The sequence below is a fragment of the Drosophila sulfurigaster genome, chromosome 2L (assembly GCF_023558435.1).
Source record: "Drosophila sulfurigaster albostrigata strain 15112-1811.04 chromosome 2L, ASM2355843v2, whole genome shotgun sequence".
Taxonomy (NCBI): domain Eukaryota; kingdom Metazoa; phylum Arthropoda; class Insecta; order Diptera; family Drosophilidae; genus Drosophila; species Drosophila sulfurigaster.
In genome coordinates, this window is record NC_084881.1 from 30,100,993 (window position 1) to 30,122,953 (window position 21,961).

A 21,961-nucleotide genomic window follows, 5' to 3' on the forward strand; every position below is an offset into this window, starting at 1 on the left:
AAAATACTGCACAAGCGAACAGCTGAGTTGTTTGTGTTGGCAGGGTGGCAGCACTGCCACGCCGGCTCTGACCAATCAACGGCAACCACGACTCACACACACAAACGCAGTTAGCTTTTGCTTGTGATTTTTTGCCAGTCGTCGTGTTATTTTCGACGTGCGCTCGCTTTTGCTTCATTCATTAAAAGATAAGCCAAGATAATAATGTGCGATTGAATCAATCGTACTCTAACGCAAATCATTAACCACGTAGCATATAATACTAAAATAAATAAGGAAACATGCAGCTAATCAAGTGCTTGCTGCTCGTTCAACTGGCGGCGGTCTTCTTCTGCCTACTGCTGGACGAAGCGCAGGCGGCGGGCAGAGACTTCTACAAGATACTGAACGTGAAGCGCAACGCCAACACAAACGAGATAAAGAAGGCGTATCGCCGTCTGGCCAAGGAATTGCATCCGGATAAGAACAAAGATGATCCAGATGCATCCACCAAGTTCCAGGATTTGGGCGCCGCCTACGAAGTCCTCTCGAATGCTGACAAACGAAAGACTTACGATCGCTGTGGCGAGGAGTGTCTGAAGAAGGAGGGCATGATGGATCACGGTGGCGATCCGTTTGCTTCATTTTTCGGAGACTTTGGTTTCCCCTTTGGCAATGATCATCATCATCAGGATACGCCCCGAGGCGCTGACATTGTAATGAACATGTTTGTGTCGCTGGAGGAGCTATACTCAGGCAATTTTGTGGAAATTGTGCGCAACAAGCCGGTTATGAAGCCAGCCTCCGGCACCCGCAAATGCAACTGTCGTCAGGAGATGGTTACTCGCAATCTGGGACCCGGACGCTTCCAAATGATACAGCAAACGGTGTGCGACGAGTGTCCCAACGTGAAGCTGGTCAATGAGGAGCGTACACTGGAAATAGAGGTGGAACAGGGAATGGTCGATGGTCAGGAGACGCGCTTTGTGGCCGAGGGTGAACCACACATCGATGGCGAGCCGGGAGATTTGATTGTGCGTGTGCAGCAAATGCCGCATGCTCGGTTCCTTCGCAAGGGCGACGATCTGTATACGAATGTCACAATTAGTCTGCAGGATGCCCTTGTTGGCTTCAGCATGGAGATCAAACATCTGGATGGACACCTGGTGGGCGTGACGCGGGAGAAGATCACGTGGCCAGGAGCCCGCATTAGGAAGAAGGGCGAAGGCATGCCGAACTTTGAGAACAACAATCTTACGGGCAATCTCTACATCACCTTTGACGTGGAGTTCCCCAAGCAGGATCTGACCGAGGAGGACAAGGAAGGTGAGTTTCTAAACCGATAAAACTGATAATCAAAGCTTAATCCCTTCGCTTCTCTTGCAGCTCTTAAGAAGATACTCGCACAGTCGTCCATAAATCGCGTCTACAACGGGCTGTGAATGATTCTCACTTGGGCTGTACTTTAAGTAGATGTATTTATTGTAGATGTGTGAAGAAGACTTTGCTATAACTATAACTATAGTCTAGAGAAACTGTGAACTAAATCAATTTTGGAGGCGTACCAACAAGTCGCCACAACAGCAACATGAACAGGAAACAAGAACAGAAAAAATGCTAAAATAAAAGAAAATCTAGAAATTATAATTAAAACATTTTAAGTCATGAATTTAGTTAATAGTAATTTTTTTAAGCGCAGCTTTTTTCTTTGCACATGTGGCAGCGCTGCGGACAGCTGTGCATGGCGCAGGACAATAAGAAAGAAGGCCCACGCTTGGCAAAGAATGGTATTTTTATTTGGCGCATGTGGCAACGCTTTGAACAGCTGTGCATGGCGGCGCAGGACAATAAGGCGGAGAGAGTGAGAGCGAGCGCGCCTGGAAAGAAAAGTGCGTGACAGAGCGTTGAAAGTTTTCAGCAGTGCGAACGTAAGGCGGAAACAGCGCTGCAGCATTTTATTTATAAAAAATCGACAAAAAAACAAATTCAGTAAACCGAAAATTATAATTCATTTGTATTGCACAAATCTAAACGCTGTTGGCATTTAAAATACGCCCTCTAATTGGAGAACCGTTACACGAACACTTAACCTCAAAAGCAGCGTCGCACAATTCGCATTAAAAATTCAAGAGCAACATTTTTCACAGCCTTCGTAGCAGAAAACAGCAGCAGTAAGTAAAAAGCGCAAATAGATGATGAATGTCGCCTGATTAACCAAAACAATTCGAGGTGAGTCGCCAAGCCCCAATAGAAAATTGCAAAAATCTTTTCGCCACTGAGTAGCAGTAACTTCCTTCTTTCCCCTCCCCTGCTCATCCCTTTCATCCTTTTACATTTTTGCCTTCCCCCTCTCCGCCCACAGAGTTGCGCTCTTTTATCGATTTTCTTTGCTGCGCTGCCCCTTTTACACGAATTGACCCAAAAACAAAATAAGAAAGCTCCGGCCGTGTGTGTGCTCGACTTTAAGATACCCTGTAGATTTTTCGAAATATATATTTTTAGAAAATTAAAAATTGAATTTTAAAGGTCAATTTAATTTCAATATTTACTTCACAGTACATTTTACTTAAATCCAAAATAAGTAACTTAGATTTATATTCAAAGTAAACATCATTCCCTTATACCTTTCTGGCTGAAGGGTATCAATAGGGAAAACGGGTAAACGCTTCAGCCGGCTTCAGGTTGCGTGTCTGTATTGTGCCGTGCTAAGGGGCCGTACCCTTAATTAATTGGCCAGTTGGTCACTAGGTCCTTGTCCTCGCCTCCTCCTTTTCCTTTTATTTACTGCTCGAGTATTCAAACTATGTCACATTGTGCCTTGGACCTATTTCAGAAGATTGCACTTGCCCACGCACTGCTTGATGACATCCAAGCAACTTTTGATCTTCATTTTGCTGCTGATACCATGGCCACCGTCGAACGTTATCAAGATACTCTGCTCTCGAGATAACAGTCGCCTGGTGCGCAAGATTGTGCGCTCCAAGTGGACGCCCATACTGGACAAGCATCAGGTGAGTTCACAAAATAATTCTAAAGGATTGCCTTACTAATCAATTTAACAGGTGAAGTTGCCCTTGGAGTGTCCGCTGCATCCTTTGAGGGATGTCTTTGCACCGCGACAGGATGAGAAGCAGCGGGATCGACCCACGCAATGGACATGCAGACGTTGTGGCAAAAGCTTCTACCAGGAGAAGTATCTGGATCTGCACTTTGACACGCGGCACAAGTCCATCATCAATGAGGTATGAAATAACTACATTATTCTTTAGAAGATAGTCATATTTAACGCATTCCCATTTGGGCAGGCTGAAGACTCCGTTTGCTTGGCCGACTTTTGTGACATCATGCGTTGCGAAGTGTTCCAAACGGAGGACGCTTCGAGCCTCAAGTTTGGCGATCAGCACATCGTCACCGATATCGAAGTCTGGGGTGACTCTCTGGGTCAGAACTCCGCACTGGCCAAAGCGAATGCCGCCTACTTGAGTTTAATACCAAGGTGAGAGTTTAATACTTCACAAAAGTGCAAGGTACACTAAATGAAAGATAAATCTTCCCTAAAGAACTTCCACATTGAGTGCCACGCGTGCCGCCAAAGTACAAAATCGTCAATTACTCCAAGAGAAGCCAAGCCAAAGCCGTGAGCAATCGCAGCAGTCAGAGGCAGCAGCAACAGCGGCAACAGCTGCTGGCGAGGAGCCCAAGTCGGCGGCCGAGAAGCTGCTGATGAAGCTGAAGGAGCTGGGTCAAGCGCACTTAAAGCGCACTGAGCCAGAGTCCAAGTCGAAGGCAGAGCCGAAGCAGAACGAGACAGATGAGGAGGGCGAGGAACACAGCGGCGATGCCGAGGGCAGCGGGCAGCCGAATGCTGCAACCAAGACGCCGCATGGTGAAGGAGCAGAAGCAGCTAATGGCCAGGCGAAGGTGCGTGCCAACTGCAAGCCCGAGGAGCTGAGCAAGCTGAAGTCACGCTGCGAATTGCTGCTGAGAGGTTGCATTGGCGGCTTGCTGCTGTCGATGTCGGATCAGTCGTTCAAGGAGATGGAGGAGGAGATGAACAAGGCGGTCTGCTGGTACCTCACCTGTGATCGGTACTGGGAGGATGGCCCATTGGAACCACGTGCCTTTCCCTGGGGTCTCATTGTCATCCTGATATTTGTGCTGTCGACGGGAATTTGCTTCTGCTACTACATCATTTGGATACTGTTCGAGTAAGTGTTGAGCTGCCTCGCCAAGCCGGGCAGGCCCTGAGAGATTGTGATTGAGCAAACCCAAGTCATTTGTTTCAGCTCCGAAGAAACGACAATCAATGCCAACAGCCACTATGCAGGCGCCGCAGTCGGAGGCAGCATTTACATGCCTGCCCCCCATCATCACTACCATGTCGACTATGCGACACATCATCCGCACGAGTTGCAGCAGCAGCATCAGCAGCTGGACGGCGTCGCGATACCTGGTCGGACTGTCGCGGACCAGCAGCAGCAGCAACAACAGCTGTATTACCCGCAACAACAGCAGCAGGTGGCGGCGGCAGCGGTATCAGCGCGAGATTTGTACCCAGAACCAGTGCAATATCATCGACACAGTCCGCGACACTACATCGCCGATCAGCGTCCAGCGGGGGCAGCGTCGCTGGGCAGCCAGGGTACGCCCACCTCGTCGGCAGGCGTCCGGCAAGTGGGAGCGTCCTCCTCCAACGCCAACACGCCATTGCATCATCGTCACTCGACGAGCCTGGTTTACCCACAGGACATTTTAGACCGACGCGACTATACAAATAGCTCCAGCCGCTCCATAGCCACAAGTGTGGTTAACAATGCAAGCGCTGCTGCTGCTGCAGCTGGTGAGCCGCCGCGTCATTACAACACACATCCTCGACCGCTGGAGACGCGTCATCGACATGTGGGCGCCTCGCAGCAATCGTTGCGCACTTCTTCCTCCACGCACGAGATTGTGCAAAGCGAGATTGGTGGTGGGCAGAACGAGCACTACATATACGTGACGTATCCGCCGGATCTGAAGAAGCGCTACTTTGACAAGTACGAGTAGCCTAGACACGAGACACGGGAGCAACCAAAGAACGACCTCTACTAAGAGAGAGAGAGCGTAAAGGAAACGAAACCAAATACTAAAACGATAGTTGGACGAGAACCTTACCCCCAGTTGGTTTTTTACTTTAGCCTGCAAATACTAGATTTGTGAACTGTGCTGTTTTTTGAAATCTACAAAAAAATCGATTAAAATGCAATACATATTTCTGTATATAAGTAAAATGACGCCTAACGAATGCAATTTCAAATTCAAATATTACAATTTCTTTACTATGCAACACTATAACAGAACAGCGCTGCCACATCGCTGGAAAAAGAAACAAAAGCAATTGTGATGTCACAAGCTCCACCGCAAAAGTGAGTTGCCAAATGTCTGGAAGAAAAAAGAAGTTTCAGAAGAAAAGACGCGCGTGTTTTTCGGTTTGCAATAACATTTACATAAAACATTTATTTCAATCAATATTTTAGTTGCCGTTAGTGTTGTGTGTGTGTGTGAGTGTTTTGTTGTGTTATTCAAATAGTCACAATTGGACAGATCGCATCGCTTTGGATTATCGCATTCTTGCTTAGGCGCTAAAAAGTACAATGAAAAAAGACTCCATCGAGATGCACATCGCACACTTACATACATATAAAGGTAGGCTACAAATTTACATACATACAAATCTATCAAAGTGTGAATGTGTGGGTGAGAACATTAAGATTTAAATTTAGTACTGTTGATATTGGTTGCCATTTTTGAGGTTATGTACATATTACAGCTTTTTTGTTTTTGTTTTTTCTTTTTGTTGCATAGATATAATAAATATTATTACATTTAGTGGGCTAGCGCTTTGCATTTGATTTTGCTTTTGTACTAAAATTAAGCGTATTACTTTCTACTACTTTGATTTGTATCGAAAAGATTGCACAAAAATTAGCTGAAAAATAGTATAGTATTGAATTAATCCGAAAATTCTATACATATAAAGATTATAGCTAAACATTTATAAATAACATTTGATAGTGTGTTTACTAAAAGTGTATTTTGTTTTTGTTTTTCTTTTGTTTTTTTTGGTCCTTTGGAATGTGTTGCAAGAGAAATGACATCGTAAATTGTATATTATTTAATTTATATTTGCAATTTTGCAATTTTTGCTATAGGTGGTCTCACTTGATTAGTCTAATAAGTTAACCTAAACCATCTACTAGCCAACTAGTAGTTCAGGCACTGCCCTTGACAATGTTTTGTTTGCCCGGTCTTATATAAACCTAAACCATGGCGTATCGGATCAGTCCAGCCTAACGAATCTTCGAATCGAATTATCGGACTGTAACAAACCATTGTCTAAAACTCTATAAATATATAGTAGTGTGTGTAAATAAGTGTGTGTGTGTGTGTAAGGCCCAACCAATAATGGATCTACATTTTTATTTAATTTTCTATTTTTGTATATTCCCTCTCCTAACATAAATTGCACTATAAAACAAAACAAGTCTTGAACTAAGAACTGAACGCTAACAGGTCTCCAACAATAAGATCTAACAGCTCGTCCTTTTTTATTTAAATTGTTTCTTTTTTTGGTCTAGGCTGCACTTTGCTGCTCCCCAAAATGTGAATTTGTCGAAGGCAGTTGCAAAACTTAAGCTAACTCTATTCAACTATTTAAATTTAAAAACAACAAAAAACGTAGTTTAATCATCAACAGCGAATCAAGGGCTAGGCGATAGCGTGGGCGCACATTACGAAGGGGGCGTGGTGAAGGGAGGTAGGGTGGCCCACGGTCATCATGTGGTCTGATAAAAGGGCTGACCCTCGTCGTCATAATTACAGTGTGGCTCATGTTGACAATTTGTGAGCTGCGCGACACGCAAAAATCACATACACACTTGTATCTCTCACTATTTGTATCTCTACATCTATCAGTAATGTATCTGTATCTGTCTCTGTAGCTGGGAATGTATCTCGTGTATCTATGGCTGCAACAATCTGTTTTCCTTGCTCTGTGTCTGACCTCTGATGACAAGTGCTTTCAAATTGTTCGCTAAAATGCTGATAAACATTGCAGCGACTCCACTCGACTGTTTAAGCACCCTGTAGTCAAGATTAATGCATTACAAAGTTCAATTTGTAATAAGTTTTTGATAGATTCCCACTTTTTCCTTACATTTTGTCGACAGCTTCTTCATTCTGTTTATAAGAAGAGTGTACTAGACTGCTTTAGACCCTGTAGGAAAGATATGTTGTATCAGCTTCAGCTCTTTTAAATCATTCAATGAGTTTTTGCTAGATTTTTACTTTACTCTCTGCTATTGTCTCAACTTTTTCAACTTTTCTGCTATTCCATTTGACTGTCAATTGTATCTCGAGGGTATCACGAGTGAAATAACTCTATATATAGTATATGAAGATAAGTATTTATATGACTGAAATGACATATACGCTCAGTTTAAAAGCTAATTGCACGCGAGTGCGGCTAAAACACTTGTACTCCCAACAATCACATCACCACTAAATGTTCTACATAGAGTAATGGGTCACTTTTGCGTTTATGCCTCCCTCTTGCCCCCCTCCGCGTTCACCACAAAATAACTGCACTTGCTGCATCTAAATGCCGAGATTCGAAACAAAAACAATATTAGATTTGGGGGGTTTTAACACGATATTTGCATGTAAATATTGCACGGATATCTACAAAATAGATTTTTAAGACTAATTCTCTGCTCTTCTCTTTCTTTTTCACTATCGTTCTACTGCTCTTTCTAATTACAATTTAATTCTCTGCTCGACGTAATCGTAATTTATACATATTATCTAAATATATATTAAAAATGCCAAAAAATTTGATGTACATAAACAAGTCTTTTGAGATTCTCGAAATGTGTGTCTGTGTTTCTGTATTCAGGAATGTGTGTATGTGTGTGTGTGTGGGGATAATTTGAATCCAAATTTAAAATCCATTAGGCACGCCAGCGCTGAGCTCTTCGGTGATTCATTTACCAGTTGATTGCCTGGCTTAAACGTTCTTGATGGCAATTCCACCTATCGGGTTTCCCGATCTACGACCTCGGCCCTTGCACTCTGAACCCTGGACTCTAAACTTTTGTGCACTAAACTAGGTCGTCGTCGCTTATACTTCTTGAGCACTCGCTGGGCGTGATAGAAGCGACTGATGTTGCTCTGCACGTACTTCGAGTGCAGATACTTGAGGAATTTCCGCCGCTCTCCGCTTTTGCTCTTCTCCGACGGCACCTCGACCACTTCCTCGTGGTGTATGAACTGTGCTCCATCTGCCTCCATTTCGGACTCGGCTTCGGGTTCAGCGAGCAGCTCGATTAGTTGTAGTGTATCAGCCTGATCCTCTTGTTGTTGTTGATGCTGTTGCTCGCTACCTCCGTTGACCACACCGAGAATGTTCTCGTTCATGTCGCACTGCACCACATAGAGATCGCTGCTGTTGTTGTCGAATATCTCCGCAAGATTTATCAGTAGCACATCTGCGCCAGCTGCAGATTCTTCTAGATTCTTGCGCGTTTCAGCTTCGGTCTCTGCCTCGCAATCCTCGGGATCGGAGGCGACGCCAATTTGCTGATACATCTCAGCCAATGCCTCCTCCACGCTCAGCTCACGTTGGGGTTGCGACTCCGACTTGGGCTTCGGGGAGCAGGCGCTGTTTCTTATGACTAACTCGCTACTTTTTAAGGAACTATTTAAGGCAATTTTACTAAGGTCACTTAGCTTTGGTACTTTGCTGGTCTCCACCTGCTGCTCGGCATCTGATTTCGGGGGACTCAGTTGAGGTGCTTTCGCCTCCTCCTCATCGGCGTCGCCGTCACTCTCGAGTATCTGCTTGAGCTTGGCAATATCGTTGTTGGACACCTTCTCAAGCGATTCCTGCTGCTCCAATGCTGTATTCGCTGGCAGCTCCGCGCTTGGCTTTGGCTCCACTGCCAGCTCTTTTTGCAATGCGGCCAACTCATTGAAGTCGCTCTCCTCGCCCGAGCAGCTGCTGCTGGAACTACTCGCTGCCTCCGCCTTGTCCTCGTTGCTGCTGCTGCTTGAGTTGGAGGAGTCGTCGCTCGACGAGCTGCTCGATGAGGAGCTGGTCGTGGATGCTGACGAAGAGGACGACGACGAGGAGAGGCAAATGATTGTTGTGGCTGCTGTGGTGGTTGCCGCGGAAAGATCCTCCATGCTGTTGCGCAGCCAACGTTGGATTTCCAGCTGCTTCGCCTGCTGGGGTCTCATTTCCTCCGACTCCTCGCGCAGCTTAGCCTTGGGCGATAGATTGATGTTCTCCACATCGTCGAAGCCCTTGAAGCTGCCCAGCAATTCCACAGATTGCAAGCTGTGAATCGAGTCTCCGCTGTGCATATCTAGGTCGAGTACTGCGGCTGTCTCCGTCTCCATCTCTGTTGCTTGCTGTGGGGTTTTTGACTCAAGTGATTTGCAGTCTAGACTCTCTCGCACTGCAAAGCCACTCTTGATGACCGTCTCGCGACCTGTGGACGTCTCCGCCGAGGCACTAACTGCAGAGGCACTGAGTCCCTTGAGACTAGGTGGGCTCTGCAGCTGAGGTTGCTGCTGCTGCGGCTGTTGCACATACTGCATGGCGGACTGTCGCTTGATGAGTGGCAGGCGACGCTCCTTGCGCAGTGCCAACTGACGTCGCATGCGCTGCATTCGCTGTTGCCGCACCGAGGATTGGGCGAACTTGCGACGCAGCTGCTTCATCGTGCGGAAGTAAAAACGATGCTTGATCTTGGGACTCTCGAACTCGAGTATCTTGAGCATTTTGATGCGATTCCTACGTCTTCGAGCGAGCAATTTGCGACTGGCTCTAGCTGCAGCCTTGGCAGTTGGCATTAAAATTGGGGGAGCTGGTGAATTTACCTTGGCAGCAATTTCGTTGTTAGGCTCCGTTGTCTTTCGCTTGCGTTTGTAGAACTTGAAGCGCTTTGCATGCTCCCCAGACTCGCTATTGTCCGTAGTTTTCGTCCCTGTTTCGCTGTCGCTGTCCTCGATCTTGTGTATGAATGTCTCGTATTCCTTCTCGAACGTCGACTCGTTGGAGTTGCTGGTACCCTGATCAAATTCGATGCTGGGCTGAGGTTCAGCCACCGCCTCTGGGAGAGTAGTAGGAATGGGAATAGGACTAGTGAGAGGTAGAGGTAAAGCTAGTGGCAGCGGCTCCTCGGTCACAACAACCGGATCTCGCAGTATCGCAGCAAGCGCATCGCTATCTCCAGTCTGCTGTTCGTCGGACTTCTTAAGCCGCAGTTCGTCCAGTTCCTTTTCCACATCGAAGCTGCCGAAAGAGTCGTCGACGTGCGCCTTTTCGTGGTGATCGATGATAATATCGGGCAGATTGAGCTCGCTCACCTGCGGTTCAACGACAGCAGTGGCTGCCGGACCCGCGGGTGGTAAAGTCTCATACATGAAGCTAGAGGGGGCAGGAGGAACTGGAGCGACTGGCGCCACAACTGCCACCGCCTGAGGTGGCAACTCAACTGCGGATTCACCACGCAGCTGACAGACGGTGGGCAGTTCCTCCTCGTCGTCATTCCAGCTGGCCAGAAAGTCGCGTATATTCGAGCTGTTTGAGCTCGGAGCTCCCGGAGGGTTTTGTGTCTTGTGTCCCTGGGGAGCAAAGTGCGGAGCTGCTCCCGCAGTGTGCAGATCATAGCCCACATAGCTGTCTACATGCGCCTCCAGATTACTGAGATTGCTCATAGGCGGCTGCGCCGACTGAGCCAAGCAATATCCGCTGTTCGAGGCGGGCGCAGGCGCCACCGCTGCGGGCAAGGGACGCTTTCGGTATTGATACTCGAGCGAGGCGCCCGTCTGATAGGGTTGGGCACGATGCGATTGCTGCGCAGCGGCATAGCCCAGGTTGTCCAGGCTGCTGAGATCATTGTAGTAGGCGGTGCTGACGTTCGCCTCGAGGCCAACAGCACCCAAGCCTCCCATGTTCAGCTGCTGCACATAGCGCTGCTGCTGACTGCTGTTGGGCAGCGTGGGCGGCGTATTCGTGGCTGTGTTGGCGCCCCCTGGCTGCTGCACATAGCCATAACTGCGTTGTGCTGCCTCTGCATAGTAGAGATCCGTCGGATGCTTGAGCTTGTGGCCCGCATTGCTGGCGGGATATTGCGGCACCGAGCTGTAGCCATTGCTGCGGGGATAGTAGCAACTCTGCTGTGGGAAGGGCTGAGTGCAACAGCTCTGTCTGGCATTAGGAGGCGGCGCATTGTCCGCGGGATTGGGCCACATGCCACGCGCAGCGTAGGGTTGAGCGAGGTGATTGCTCTGATAGGGATTTGTGCCGGGATACTTGTCGTACTTGTAGTACAGCTCATTCCCAGCGCCAGCCACTGCTGCTGCTGCTGATGCGGTGTTGGGCGCAGCAACTGCTGTGGCATAAGGCAACGCTGAGCTGCCCACATTGCTGGGCGCACTTTGATAATCCACGCTCCAATGGCAACTGGCTTCCCTGGCAGTTGCCGACTTGCGATACGCAGACTCAGCTGTCAACTCAGGGGGACTGTAAAGTGGGGCAGGGGCGCCAAAGCTGAGCGGAGCTCCATTCGGGGAGTAGAGCGACATGGCGTACTTGTCGTAGTACGCAGACGAGCCAGCATTTGTCCCTGTGGCTGCTGTTCCCGCTGCAGTTGCTCCTGGACTGCCGTAGACAGCGGGCGCCAGGTTCTGGTAGCGACTGCTTGGCTTGATGGCCGCATAGCTTGGCTCCAGAGGCGGCAACTGTTGCTGTTGCAGCGCCTGCTGCTGTTGTTGGTGTTGATGCTGATGTTGCTGGTGTTGCTGCTGTGCATGTTGCTGGTGTTGCTGCTGCGCATGTTGCTGATGCTGCTTGTGTGCGCCCAGGTTCATGCCCATGCTCATGCTTAGATTGTGAGGTGACATGCTGTGGGTCATCATGCTCAGGTTGTGATATTGCTGTTGACTCTGGAGTTGACTCGGTTGCTGTGGCAACTTGTATTTGTAGGCCGCCTCGTAGGGATTGCTGTTGGTCGCGTAGTTGCCCATCGGCAACGGCATCGACATGGACATTTGCTGTGTGGGCGGTGGCTGTGCATAGAAGGGCGTGGCCGCCGCTTGAGGTTTGTTGCTGCTCGAGTTGCTGCCGAGCGAGTTGCCGAGGGAATTGCTCTGGCTGTTGCTGTGACTGTTGCTCCCAAGGGAATTGCTGTTGCTGCTGTTGATGTTGATGTTGTACTTGGCACTCGTCGCTGCCGCCGCCAGCTTCTCGTAGCGTGGCCCATTGTAGTTGTAGGCACTGTAATTGTACGCATCCAAATTGTAGTTGTAATTCTGATGATAGAAATGTTGTTGCTGCTGCTGCTGCTGATGTTGCTGCTGCTGCTGTTGTTGTTGTTGTTGCTGCTGCTGCTGATAGCGGTGCTGGGCATCGAGGCTGGTCAACGCTTCGCTGTAGAAGGGCGCCACAGTGGCAATTGTGGCCATTGGCATTGACGTCGAAGCCGTTGCCCCCCTCGTATTGCCCTCCCCCGCCTCCCCCGCCTGCTCCTGGTGTGGTTGGCGTCGTCGTTGCGCTGCCGTAGCCGCTGCTGGCGCTACTGCTGCTGCTGCTACCAGGGCCAGAGTTGCCGCCCACTGCAATGGCCATGGCGGCCGCGTCCATTTTGCCAGCTGCAACGACAAAGAAGCCAATTAATGAGAGTGATAAATGGCAGAGACGCAAAGAGAGAGAGAGAACGCTGCGAGCATGTCGTAAATAAACAAATGAAGGCAACAACTTGAAGCTTAACATGCATTTGTTGTCAGAATACCCTGTAAAAAAGCAATTGAAGTGCGGTAAGGTGGTATCGACTTAACTTAAATTTGAGGGAAATCGTAACAATTTAGGTTCAACTTTAGATTTATTAAATTTATAAGCTAATATACCCTGTAAATAATCATTTGAATATATTATAGACTGAAAAAATAGGAGTAAAATAGAGTAAGGCAGAATTTAGCGAAGTAATAATACGTTTCAAAGCTTAACTTCAAGCAAAGAGAACAATTTAAAGCTTTACATTTGCTTATCGAATACCCTGGAAATAATAATTTAAAGGCAATGAAGGATCAAGAAAAAGGAATAGACAAGAATATAAAGCACACTTTAGAGAACTCATAGTTTTGTATAATTTCAGGCTTAACAAAGTTTAACTTAACTTTATGAATAGCAACCGAAAGCAACAATTGAACTTCTTATACACATTTATTGCTCAAATACCCTCGCCTAAACATGTCAAAGTCAGCTTAGAAAAGTCTCAGCAAGCTGCTCTATTTTCGGGTTTCATAAACATAAATTTAAATGCTGGAATTTAATCCCGAATTTGACCCACTTCAAGTTGGCATTTTGATGAAATCTTAATGAAAACTTTGAGGAATTCCTAACAGCTTTGCTATGTAAAAATGCGAGACTTCTAGCTACTGCGATTTAGTGGGTGTGATGAAAGAATTTATTATACATGAAGTGAAAGATAAATTTTGATTGTGGTTGCTATTGCTTAATGTATTTCGCTTGGTTAATACTTCGAAAAATATGTTTTAAATTAGAGTTAAATCTTATACCAAGACTTTCGCTTTATATACTAACTGAAAATATAAATTCAAACTTTCTCGAAAGAAAAACATTAAGATTAGGAATTTCCATAATAACTAGATTAGGAATTTCCATAAAAACTAAACTCAATATATGATATCATAGTTATTGACCAATGATGAGTTGAAATGAAAAAATTTATAAACTAGAAACTAGGCAAATATTAAATATTAAATATTAATATTACTTCATATTTAAAAAGGTGCCTTACATATTATGTAGCAAAATGCAACTACCTTTTTTACTTTATGGTTCTAACAAGTAAAAAGGCTACATTTGGTATAATGATATAGTACTAAATTTAAAATATACCATAGAGTACAGAATATACCAGATTTTTGGACTAAGTATCTATATAACTGATACAATTTTTATCATTTAATCATCACAAACTTAAAATACCTTTCTACCCTATGTGTAGCGGGTATAAAAAGAAAAAGGACAATAGACTCCAGAAACGCCTCAGCTTAAAATAGGCAAAGCAATTGACTGCGATTGAGGTCGTAGTTCAGAGAATTCGATTATAGCCTGACTTGTGAATAGTTAATAATGTCAGGCAGGTAATCAGAGAGGGAGATTAACAGGGAAACGCGACTTTATCTACGTTTTTAGCTACGATTTTGAGTGCTACTTTAAAGTTGTCTCTAATTTAGGCAAATGAAACGCGCTTATTTATGTTATGCTCTTTGCAAGGGCACAAGAACAAAAGCAGACGATAAATATACACATGAGCGAGTGTGTATGTGTGTTTGTGTGTGTGTGTGGAATTATTCATTGTTTACAGTTGGCGCAGTCCCCCATAACACACACACACACACATACGCAGAGTCAAATACACACACACACACACAGTGCAGCACAGGAAAAAGCAATTATTGCATGGCATTTGAATGAAAAATGGAAAACCCGCAACCCTCTGGCAGGTAGCTTAAACAATTTGTTGTGCTCAGCTTGCTGTTGTTGTTGCTGTGCTCCTAGATGTCGAGCTAGTTGTTGTTGTTGTAGTAGTTGTTCTACTTGTTGTTGTTGTTGTTGCGGGTGGGCGACTTTAATGGTCATAAATGTCGCAGCACGCGCGCTCTTCTCTTGCCTCTCTCTCTTTCTCTCTTTTCTCTCTTTCTCTCTGGCATTCCTGCACTCCTCGCTTTCAAGTGTGTCACTGGGCCTGATGTCTAAATGCTGCCCAGGCATTTTACCCCCCTTCGCCCCCCTTTCGCTTTCATCCCTTCACTCACTTGCGAGCTCTTCCTTCCCCTCACTTTGCCCCTTTGACACTCTGTCAACTGAAACGCGCCGCGCGTCAACTTTGTGAAATGCGATTGTTCATTAAATATTAACGATTGCCACCCCTTCACTATGTCCTTCCGCTATCCCCCCACTACCCCTCCTCCCCCCCCGCAGAAGGCGATGGACAATGGACGACGACAGCACGTCTGCTCTTTCTATGTGCTCTGCTGTGCGGACGACGCTCAATGTCAACGCCCAACAGTCGATAGAAGTGCTTTGAAAGAGTCTGCTCGACTTGTAAATACGCTGGATAAATATTTGACATCATCTATGTGCAACCAATGCCACTTCAAAGCAGTTAGATCTCAAATCTTGGCGTGTTTCTTAAGTGATAGAATGGGATAAGTTTAATAGGTATTTTATTCTGAAAGAGAACATTATGACATCAATTTATCATTCTCTATTTCCAATTAAAGCACCTTCTGACCAGTTTCCTCCTTTTCATAAACACTTATTATAGCATTGAAACATATAACAATGTAGTACTCAGTAAATATGCTATAATCCCTATTTATAACTCTCCATATGCAACTAAATCAAATTCTAATCAGCTTCCTCTTTGTCATAAAAATTTAAATACATATATGAATAATTTTTGTAAATATGGTTTAAGCAGCAACAAGCAATCAAATTACATGCTTTAAATTTAATGGCTCAAAATTTCAAAATATTTTACAGTAGTTTTGTTTCATTGGAATAAAGAAACAAACTGTAGATCAGTAATATACAAATTGAATATTGCTATTTCTATGTTATCAGCTGCCTTTTCCAGTCCATATCATTCACTTAAAGTGGTTTTGCAGGGTATTCGAAAAGGAACAGAAGCCACAAAATGCCATAAAAGTGGGACACACACACATCGACACACACACACACACACACAAGCATATGCGGACTCGAAAATAATTGTCTAGATAATTGCGACTGACTGCGAGCTACTTTAAGCCGATAGCCAATAGATCTACCCTCGAGTCCAGACCAGAGACACTCTTCACTCTCCATTCCCTTTCACCATTCCCCCTCTGCCCACTCTTTTGTCTCCTGCATTCGAAATGAGCTGCGATGGGTTTTTCTCTTTTTTCCCATTCACTGACAAATTGACCACAGAGACAAAGACAGAGACAATGACCACCTGTGACCAGCAGACGAAGCAGGCAGCGGTCAGCGAAAGTGCAAGTTGCAGTTGCACTCGAATTCGATTTTGCCGTTGTTGCTGTCGTTGTTGTTGTGCTGTTATGTGCAGCACGCATACGCCCCGTGCGCCGTTGGCAGTTTGTGTGATAGACGCAGGGTGCTGAAGCTGAGGCAGCAGCAGCGGCGGCGGCAGCAAAGTACATAGAGGAGTACATAGAACCGTCGAGCACTGTATTCATTATGCTAATTCACTTTCATTCACTTTCGATGCGCGACTCCACGAATTACTCGCACTCATGTTAACTTCTTGACTGAGAGTCGACGCTTGATGCGTTGGCCAACTCATCCAGGCATTCTCACATTGATCGCCATGGGGGAAGGGGGCGTGGTCAGAGATTGCGGATGGCAGATTACTGGACCTTGCCACTAACCTCTGACCACTTGGACTAATCACAAATGAGCCGCACTACTACGCAGCTATATCGATGGCTTTTAGTGTAATTGAGCGTGTCCAAATGGGGTAAAGCAACCACACATCATTCTCATCCATTGCCAATATCATCGTCATCATCATTATCATTATCATTATCAGCATAATCGCGATCGAAATGAAAATGAATATTCAATACTCTCGTTAAAGGTTTTTTTCGTCTACTATTCAAATTACTTTTGTAGGTAAAAAGAAAGAAGTTGTTTCCTCTGTTTATCTGATCGTGTGCAGAATCTTGTCAACAGAACCTTGTTCAACAAAAATTCATCAAGTTTGCATTTTGAGGAAAAGGTTGTAGAAACTCAAATACCCTTATAAACTTTGCTGTTCCTTTGGCATAGTTGTGTGTACAGCGATGTGATAAATACATTTAAATTCAGTCAATTCTCAATTCATGTCAGTCTTTCAGTTTTTATTCTTCAAAGCAAAGAAAATAAATATTTCATTAACATCATTTCACTCAAAAGTGAAATAGGAATGTATTTTATGAATTTACATAAAAAAGTAAAAGAGTATCTCATGTGACACTATACAATGATTTCATGAAATTACATTAATCTAAAAGGCACAACTGCTGAACAGAATCAATAACATATGTGTATGAAAATATAGAATAGTAGTAAAAGAACTTAAAGTTATGTCTTCAACAATAAGTAACTTCATTTACAAATTTATAGGCGTTGATATAGAAAATATTAAATTGAACATATTTTAAAAGTAGAAAAATTCGTGTACGAAATAAACTACTGGGAAAAAGATTAGAGAATGTTACAATTCAATATATTTAAAAACAAGAACTATATATGAAATAAATTACGTAAAAGATTGTGAAACTAGAAAATTTTTGAATAAGAATAAAGAATTATAAAATTAAATTTATTTAAAAACTAGAAAATTTTGTAATGAATTAAATTTTATGATGAAGTTTAATTGAAATTTATAGAAAATCAAGGTAAAATAATAAGCACAGCTAAATAGTGGAATAATTTTGGACTTTATCTCAATCTTTTTTTTATTTTTTTTGTAAATATTGATCATAAAATACTAGAGAATCGATCATATTGTTTGAATAACTTTAAACTCTTTCTCTAACTACTTTATTTTTGTGTGAATATCTATACAATATTAAAAGAGTATCATGCGTGTTATTTCACTTCACTATAAAACGCAACGACCTCTGTGCAATGAGGCAAAAGGGACAGGGTATATTGAAAATCTATACATACGTAAGCGTATGGAAATCCAAAACGAAATCGAAGACGTTTCGCTTTGGGTCTGCGGCTCAAACTTAAACTCAAACTCGAACACAAATTCGAACGTCGTGCATATCGATGTGACTCTTGTGTCTCTTTTGCTGTGCTGGGTGCGAAGGCAGCGGTAAAGGCAACGGCAACTGAGACGGAAACCGGGCCAGATGTTACGATAGATTGCGATATTGATAGATTGCGTATACGAGGCGTTGAATAAAAGAAAAGTGCGCGAGCTGCAAAATGCAAAATAAATCAAATGCGACTTGAGAATCGCCTCAATTATGTTGCCATATGTTGCTTGCCCAAAAAAAACGCGCGCAACAGCTTCACACACACACACACACAGACACAGTATATATTTTACACTGACCGCGCTCGATAGTGTAGTATAGTTAAGAGGGCTGGAACTACGCGGCGTATGCGTAATTTTTAATTAAATAAAACACACAACTTCCAAGACGTGCAAAGCAGCTTTGTTTTTTATGGCTGCTGCTGCGTGCGACTTGCAGCTAAAACTTTTCCATCTGTTGCCGAGACGCGCGAGACGCAAAGCAACGGCATGTGACTGCGAATGTGAATGAGATGCGGTTGGCGTCGCTGCTGGCGTCGACGCAGACGCAGACGCCGGTACACAAAACAGAGCGGAAAGTCCTGTTTAACGGACGACAAAAAAAAAACAGAAAAGAAAAGGGTGGCAACGCTGCCACACTGGCACATGACAGGCCAAGTGTATTAGTGTATGAGTGTGTATGTATGTGAGGCTTTTGTTTGTGTGTGCGAGTGTTGTTGTTGTGCTTGGGAAAACAAGTGGTTGCCGTGGTGAGAAAACAAGTCAAGCGCCGGCTGACGAGGTATAAGCAAGACAGAGAGAGAGAGAGAAAGAGAGTGGGAGACAAGGAACGCTGGCGTCTCTTCTGCACATTTGACAGCTGCAGCTTTGGCGGAAATGAAGGCGTACACATGTATTCACACACACACACACGCTCACACAGCTGTAAGTCTTGCATGCACATGCATGTCTGCTTGCCTAGTAGTTGCTCATAAGCAAACATGACAGTCACCCCCTTTCCCCTTTCCTTACAGTGCACGCTCCCATTAACGGCCGGTGACGTTTCGAATGGCGTAGCATGACAAACAAGCGACAAGCGACAGGCAGGCAACATAAGCAAAGAGACAGCATTTGATTTTCCAGGTGGGGAATTGTAGTACCAAAAAAAAGTAAAGTAAATGCAACTGTAAAGCGAATTAAATCAAATTAAATTGAACGCAGCAGCAGCAACGGCAAAAAGCAGAAACAACGGCTACAAATTGAAAATATAACAACACCAACAACAAAACCGATTTGCGGTTGCTTTGCAAAAAGGGAATTGACAAAAACAAAAACAAAATGGGTGAAAAAAAAGAAAACAAAATAGGCGACAAACAGCGACAGCAAAAAAAAAACAACGACAACAGGCAACGGCAACCATAAAAGCAGCGCGCAATCAAAAGATAATAAAAAAGCCGCGATTACACTGACAGCCAAAGCAGCGGCAACAACAACAACAACACTAAACGTTGGCAGTGCTGCCCCACACACACACATTTATATATTGAGTTGTTGATTATGCATGCGTGAGTGAGTCTCGCAGCGAGCGCAAAGGTGAAACGAGAACGAAGAAGAAGAAGCAGCAGCACACTAGTGGCGTCAGCTGCGACGCCAACGACTCTGTCGCTGTCGCGGTCGCGAAAGAAGCAATAGCAATTCAAATGCAAAACAAATTTCAGAAATCGAACAGCGCAGCGAAACAAAAACAAAGATGGCAAGAAGTAAAGCACGAAAGCAAAAGAGACACAGTTGGAAACTTAGTCAGTTGGTCTGTGAGTGTGTGTGTGTGTGTCCAAGGTGGGAGGGGGAAAAGGTGCACGGCAGAAGCCACGATAAATATCGATTGAAAATCAATAGGTTGTCTCCTTCGTCTGTCCGCTTCCCCACCACCACCATATCCGCTCGTCTATCTCTGGCATTCGTAGCATGTACTGAAGCCCTATGCGCATTTCCAGTCCAAATTCCAGCCCACCGGCACACTTACATATGTAAATATATGTCGCTATGCATGTATACAGCTGTATTTACACACATACATCAATAACTACACATGCATGCGTATGTACTACACACACACGTGCGTGTTGCTTGCGTTGACAAGCTCGGCTTGATAATTTAAACACGTACGCTACCCCTGCTGCTGCTGCTGCCAGACAGACACACACACACACACACACGAATATATTCATATGTACATTTATACATATAGAGCAAAACAGATGGGGGAAAACACAACAAGAAAGAAAGTGAATTGTGCTCGACTATGCGATACCTACTAATAGTTTTTTAATATTAGTTCTATAAAATTGTTGTAAATTGTTGTGGTTTTTTATAATCATTAATACCAGAGAAATATGACCCTATTTTTGGACCTATACAATTCCATTACTCATCTGTCGAAATTTATATAGAAATGTATTAGTAAGGGAACATAGCTCATGAACTGTAAATATGCTTTCTGTAGCAATAACTCATTTCATCACCATCATAGTAGAATACCCTATCCCTTTATTGTTAGCGGGTATAAAAAGCAACAACTAAAATGTCAACACACTTTTGCTGCTGCTTTTGTTATTGCTGTTATTGTAGGTGCTGCTGCTGCTGGTCTTGTCATTGTTCTTGTTGTTGTCTCTCTGTTCATGTGTGCTTCTACGTGTGTGTGTGTGTGTGTTTTTGGGCTGTCGGTTGTAATCAACATTGTCGCCGTCGCTATTGGGGCGCAAAAAAAAAATGCCAAAAGAACAGAATAAGTAGAGCACCCCAAGATTGCGTTGACTGCGCTGTTGGCAGCATAAGCCACACTCAGCGCAAAAGCGACAGAGAGAGAGAGAGCGAGAGGGAGAAAAAGTGTGAGTGTTGGGTAGTGAGGTGAAGGTGGGGAGGGCAGCTTGAAGCCAGCGTATGCACTGAAGCAGCAAATAAACCACGTATTCACACACACACACTCGCACACAAAGAAAAGCTCTCGGCATTCATAAAGCATACGCTATAGTTAACATTACACACACGCATACCAATACAAACCTCAACAGTTTTTCGACATTTTGTTGCTATTTTCGCTGTCGCAGTTGCAGTCGCTGTCGCTGACGCAGTCGCTGCCTCTGCCGCTGTCGCTGCTCACTTAAACGTTCTGCCGACGCGTCGTTGTTGCTTGTTGTTATTGTGTTTGTTTTGTATCTGCTTTTTGATTATTTTGTTGCTGTTGTTGTGCTTTGTGCACTGTTACTTGTGATATAATTTGATAAATTCTGCCTTTTGGGCCCGTTTTATTTATTGCATTCAATTATCATTTTTTTACGCACTACACACAAACACACACTTCCACACTGGCAGCGCTGTCGACGTTGCAGTCGCTGCCGCTACCGCTGCTGGTGCTTGGCACAAATTTATTTGCCCCAAGGTAATGTCGCTGATAATACGCGCTCTTCTGCACTTTACTTTTTTTCCCCCGATTTATTTTTGCTTTATTTCTTTTTTGTGTCGTGTTTGTAAAAAGAGACGTTTATGAAACACAATTTTTGTATAATTTGCAAGCTAGAGATACAGATACAGATAGAAATACACACGTACACAAAACGCGACTGAAGCCGGCATTGACAGCGTTTCCAATTATTATTATTATTGTTATAAATATTGCTGAGGCACTAGGGGAGAACGCTGTACAGGTGGCAAGCAGCGTGGCGAATCCGAGCAAAAATCGGCGCGTAAATTGTACAGAACTAAATAACAACAGACGGCGACGACGACGACGTAGTAAATATAGCAGTAGTTGTAGTAGTAATATTAAACAAAGTTTGTAACAACGAACGCAAAGAAAATAAACACACTCAAACACACACACGTAACGAGACGCCCCGTAAAAAACACGAAATGAAACGGACGTGCGCTCTATCTGAAAGTCGAGATACGAATGCCAGCAATGGTAAAGCACACAAAACAACAACGGTGCGACGGCGACGACGACGACAACGACAGCAACGGCGACTGAGACTGCGACGGCAACTCTGACTGCGACTGAGAGCTAAAAGTTAAGAGCTGTGCTGAGCGCCAAGCACGCGCCAAAACGAAAGCTAGTAAAA

General features: G+C 44.5%; 3 protein-coding genes across 5 annotated transcripts; 2 read left to right on the forward strand and 1 right to left on the reverse strand.

Annotated features, from left to right (window-relative positions):
• Positions 1-100: 100 nt before the first annotated feature.
• Positions 101-1,632, forward strand: LOC133836588 (dnaJ homolog shv). Its single transcript, XM_062267171.1, has 2 exons — positions 101-1,305; positions 1,366-1,632. Exons 1-2 carry the CDS (start codon positions 282-284, stop codon positions 1,419-1,421), a joined length of 1,080 nt encoding a protein of 359 aa, XP_062123155.1. The 5' UTR covers positions 101-281; the 3' UTR covers positions 1,422-1,632.
• A 62-nt stretch (positions 1,633-1,694) lies between these two features.
• LOC133836547 (uncharacterized) lies at positions 1,695-5,252 on the forward strand. Of its 3 annotated transcripts, none has more exons than XM_062267112.1 (6): positions 1,695-2,208; positions 2,813-2,990; positions 3,042-3,221; positions 3,285-3,475; positions 3,540-4,187; positions 4,266-5,252. In XM_062267112.1, the coding sequence occupies exons 2-6, from the start codon at positions 2,841-2,843 to the stop codon at positions 5,023-5,025; spliced, it is 1,929 nt and encodes a 642-aa protein (XP_062123096.1). In that variant the 5' UTR covers positions 1,695-2,208; positions 2,813-2,840; the 3' UTR covers positions 5,026-5,252. The 3 variants fall into 3 exon arrangements, with proteins under 3 accessions (XP_062123096.1, XP_062123105.1, XP_062123112.1); XM_062267121.1 differs by having other exon boundaries at positions 2,816-2,990; XM_062267128.1 differs by having other exon boundaries at positions 4,253-4,904.
• Positions 5,253-6,030: 778 nt separating this feature from the next.
• Positions 6,031-21,867, reverse strand: LOC133836531 (uncharacterized). The gene is given in 3 exon segments (XM_062267073.1): positions 6,031-12,510; positions 12,512-12,675; positions 21,453-21,867. Coding segments are annotated over 2 exon segments (4,617 nt in total). The 5' UTR covers positions 12,668-12,675; positions 21,453-21,867; the 3' UTR covers positions 6,031-8,049.
• Positions 21,868-21,961: the final 94 nt, after the last annotated feature.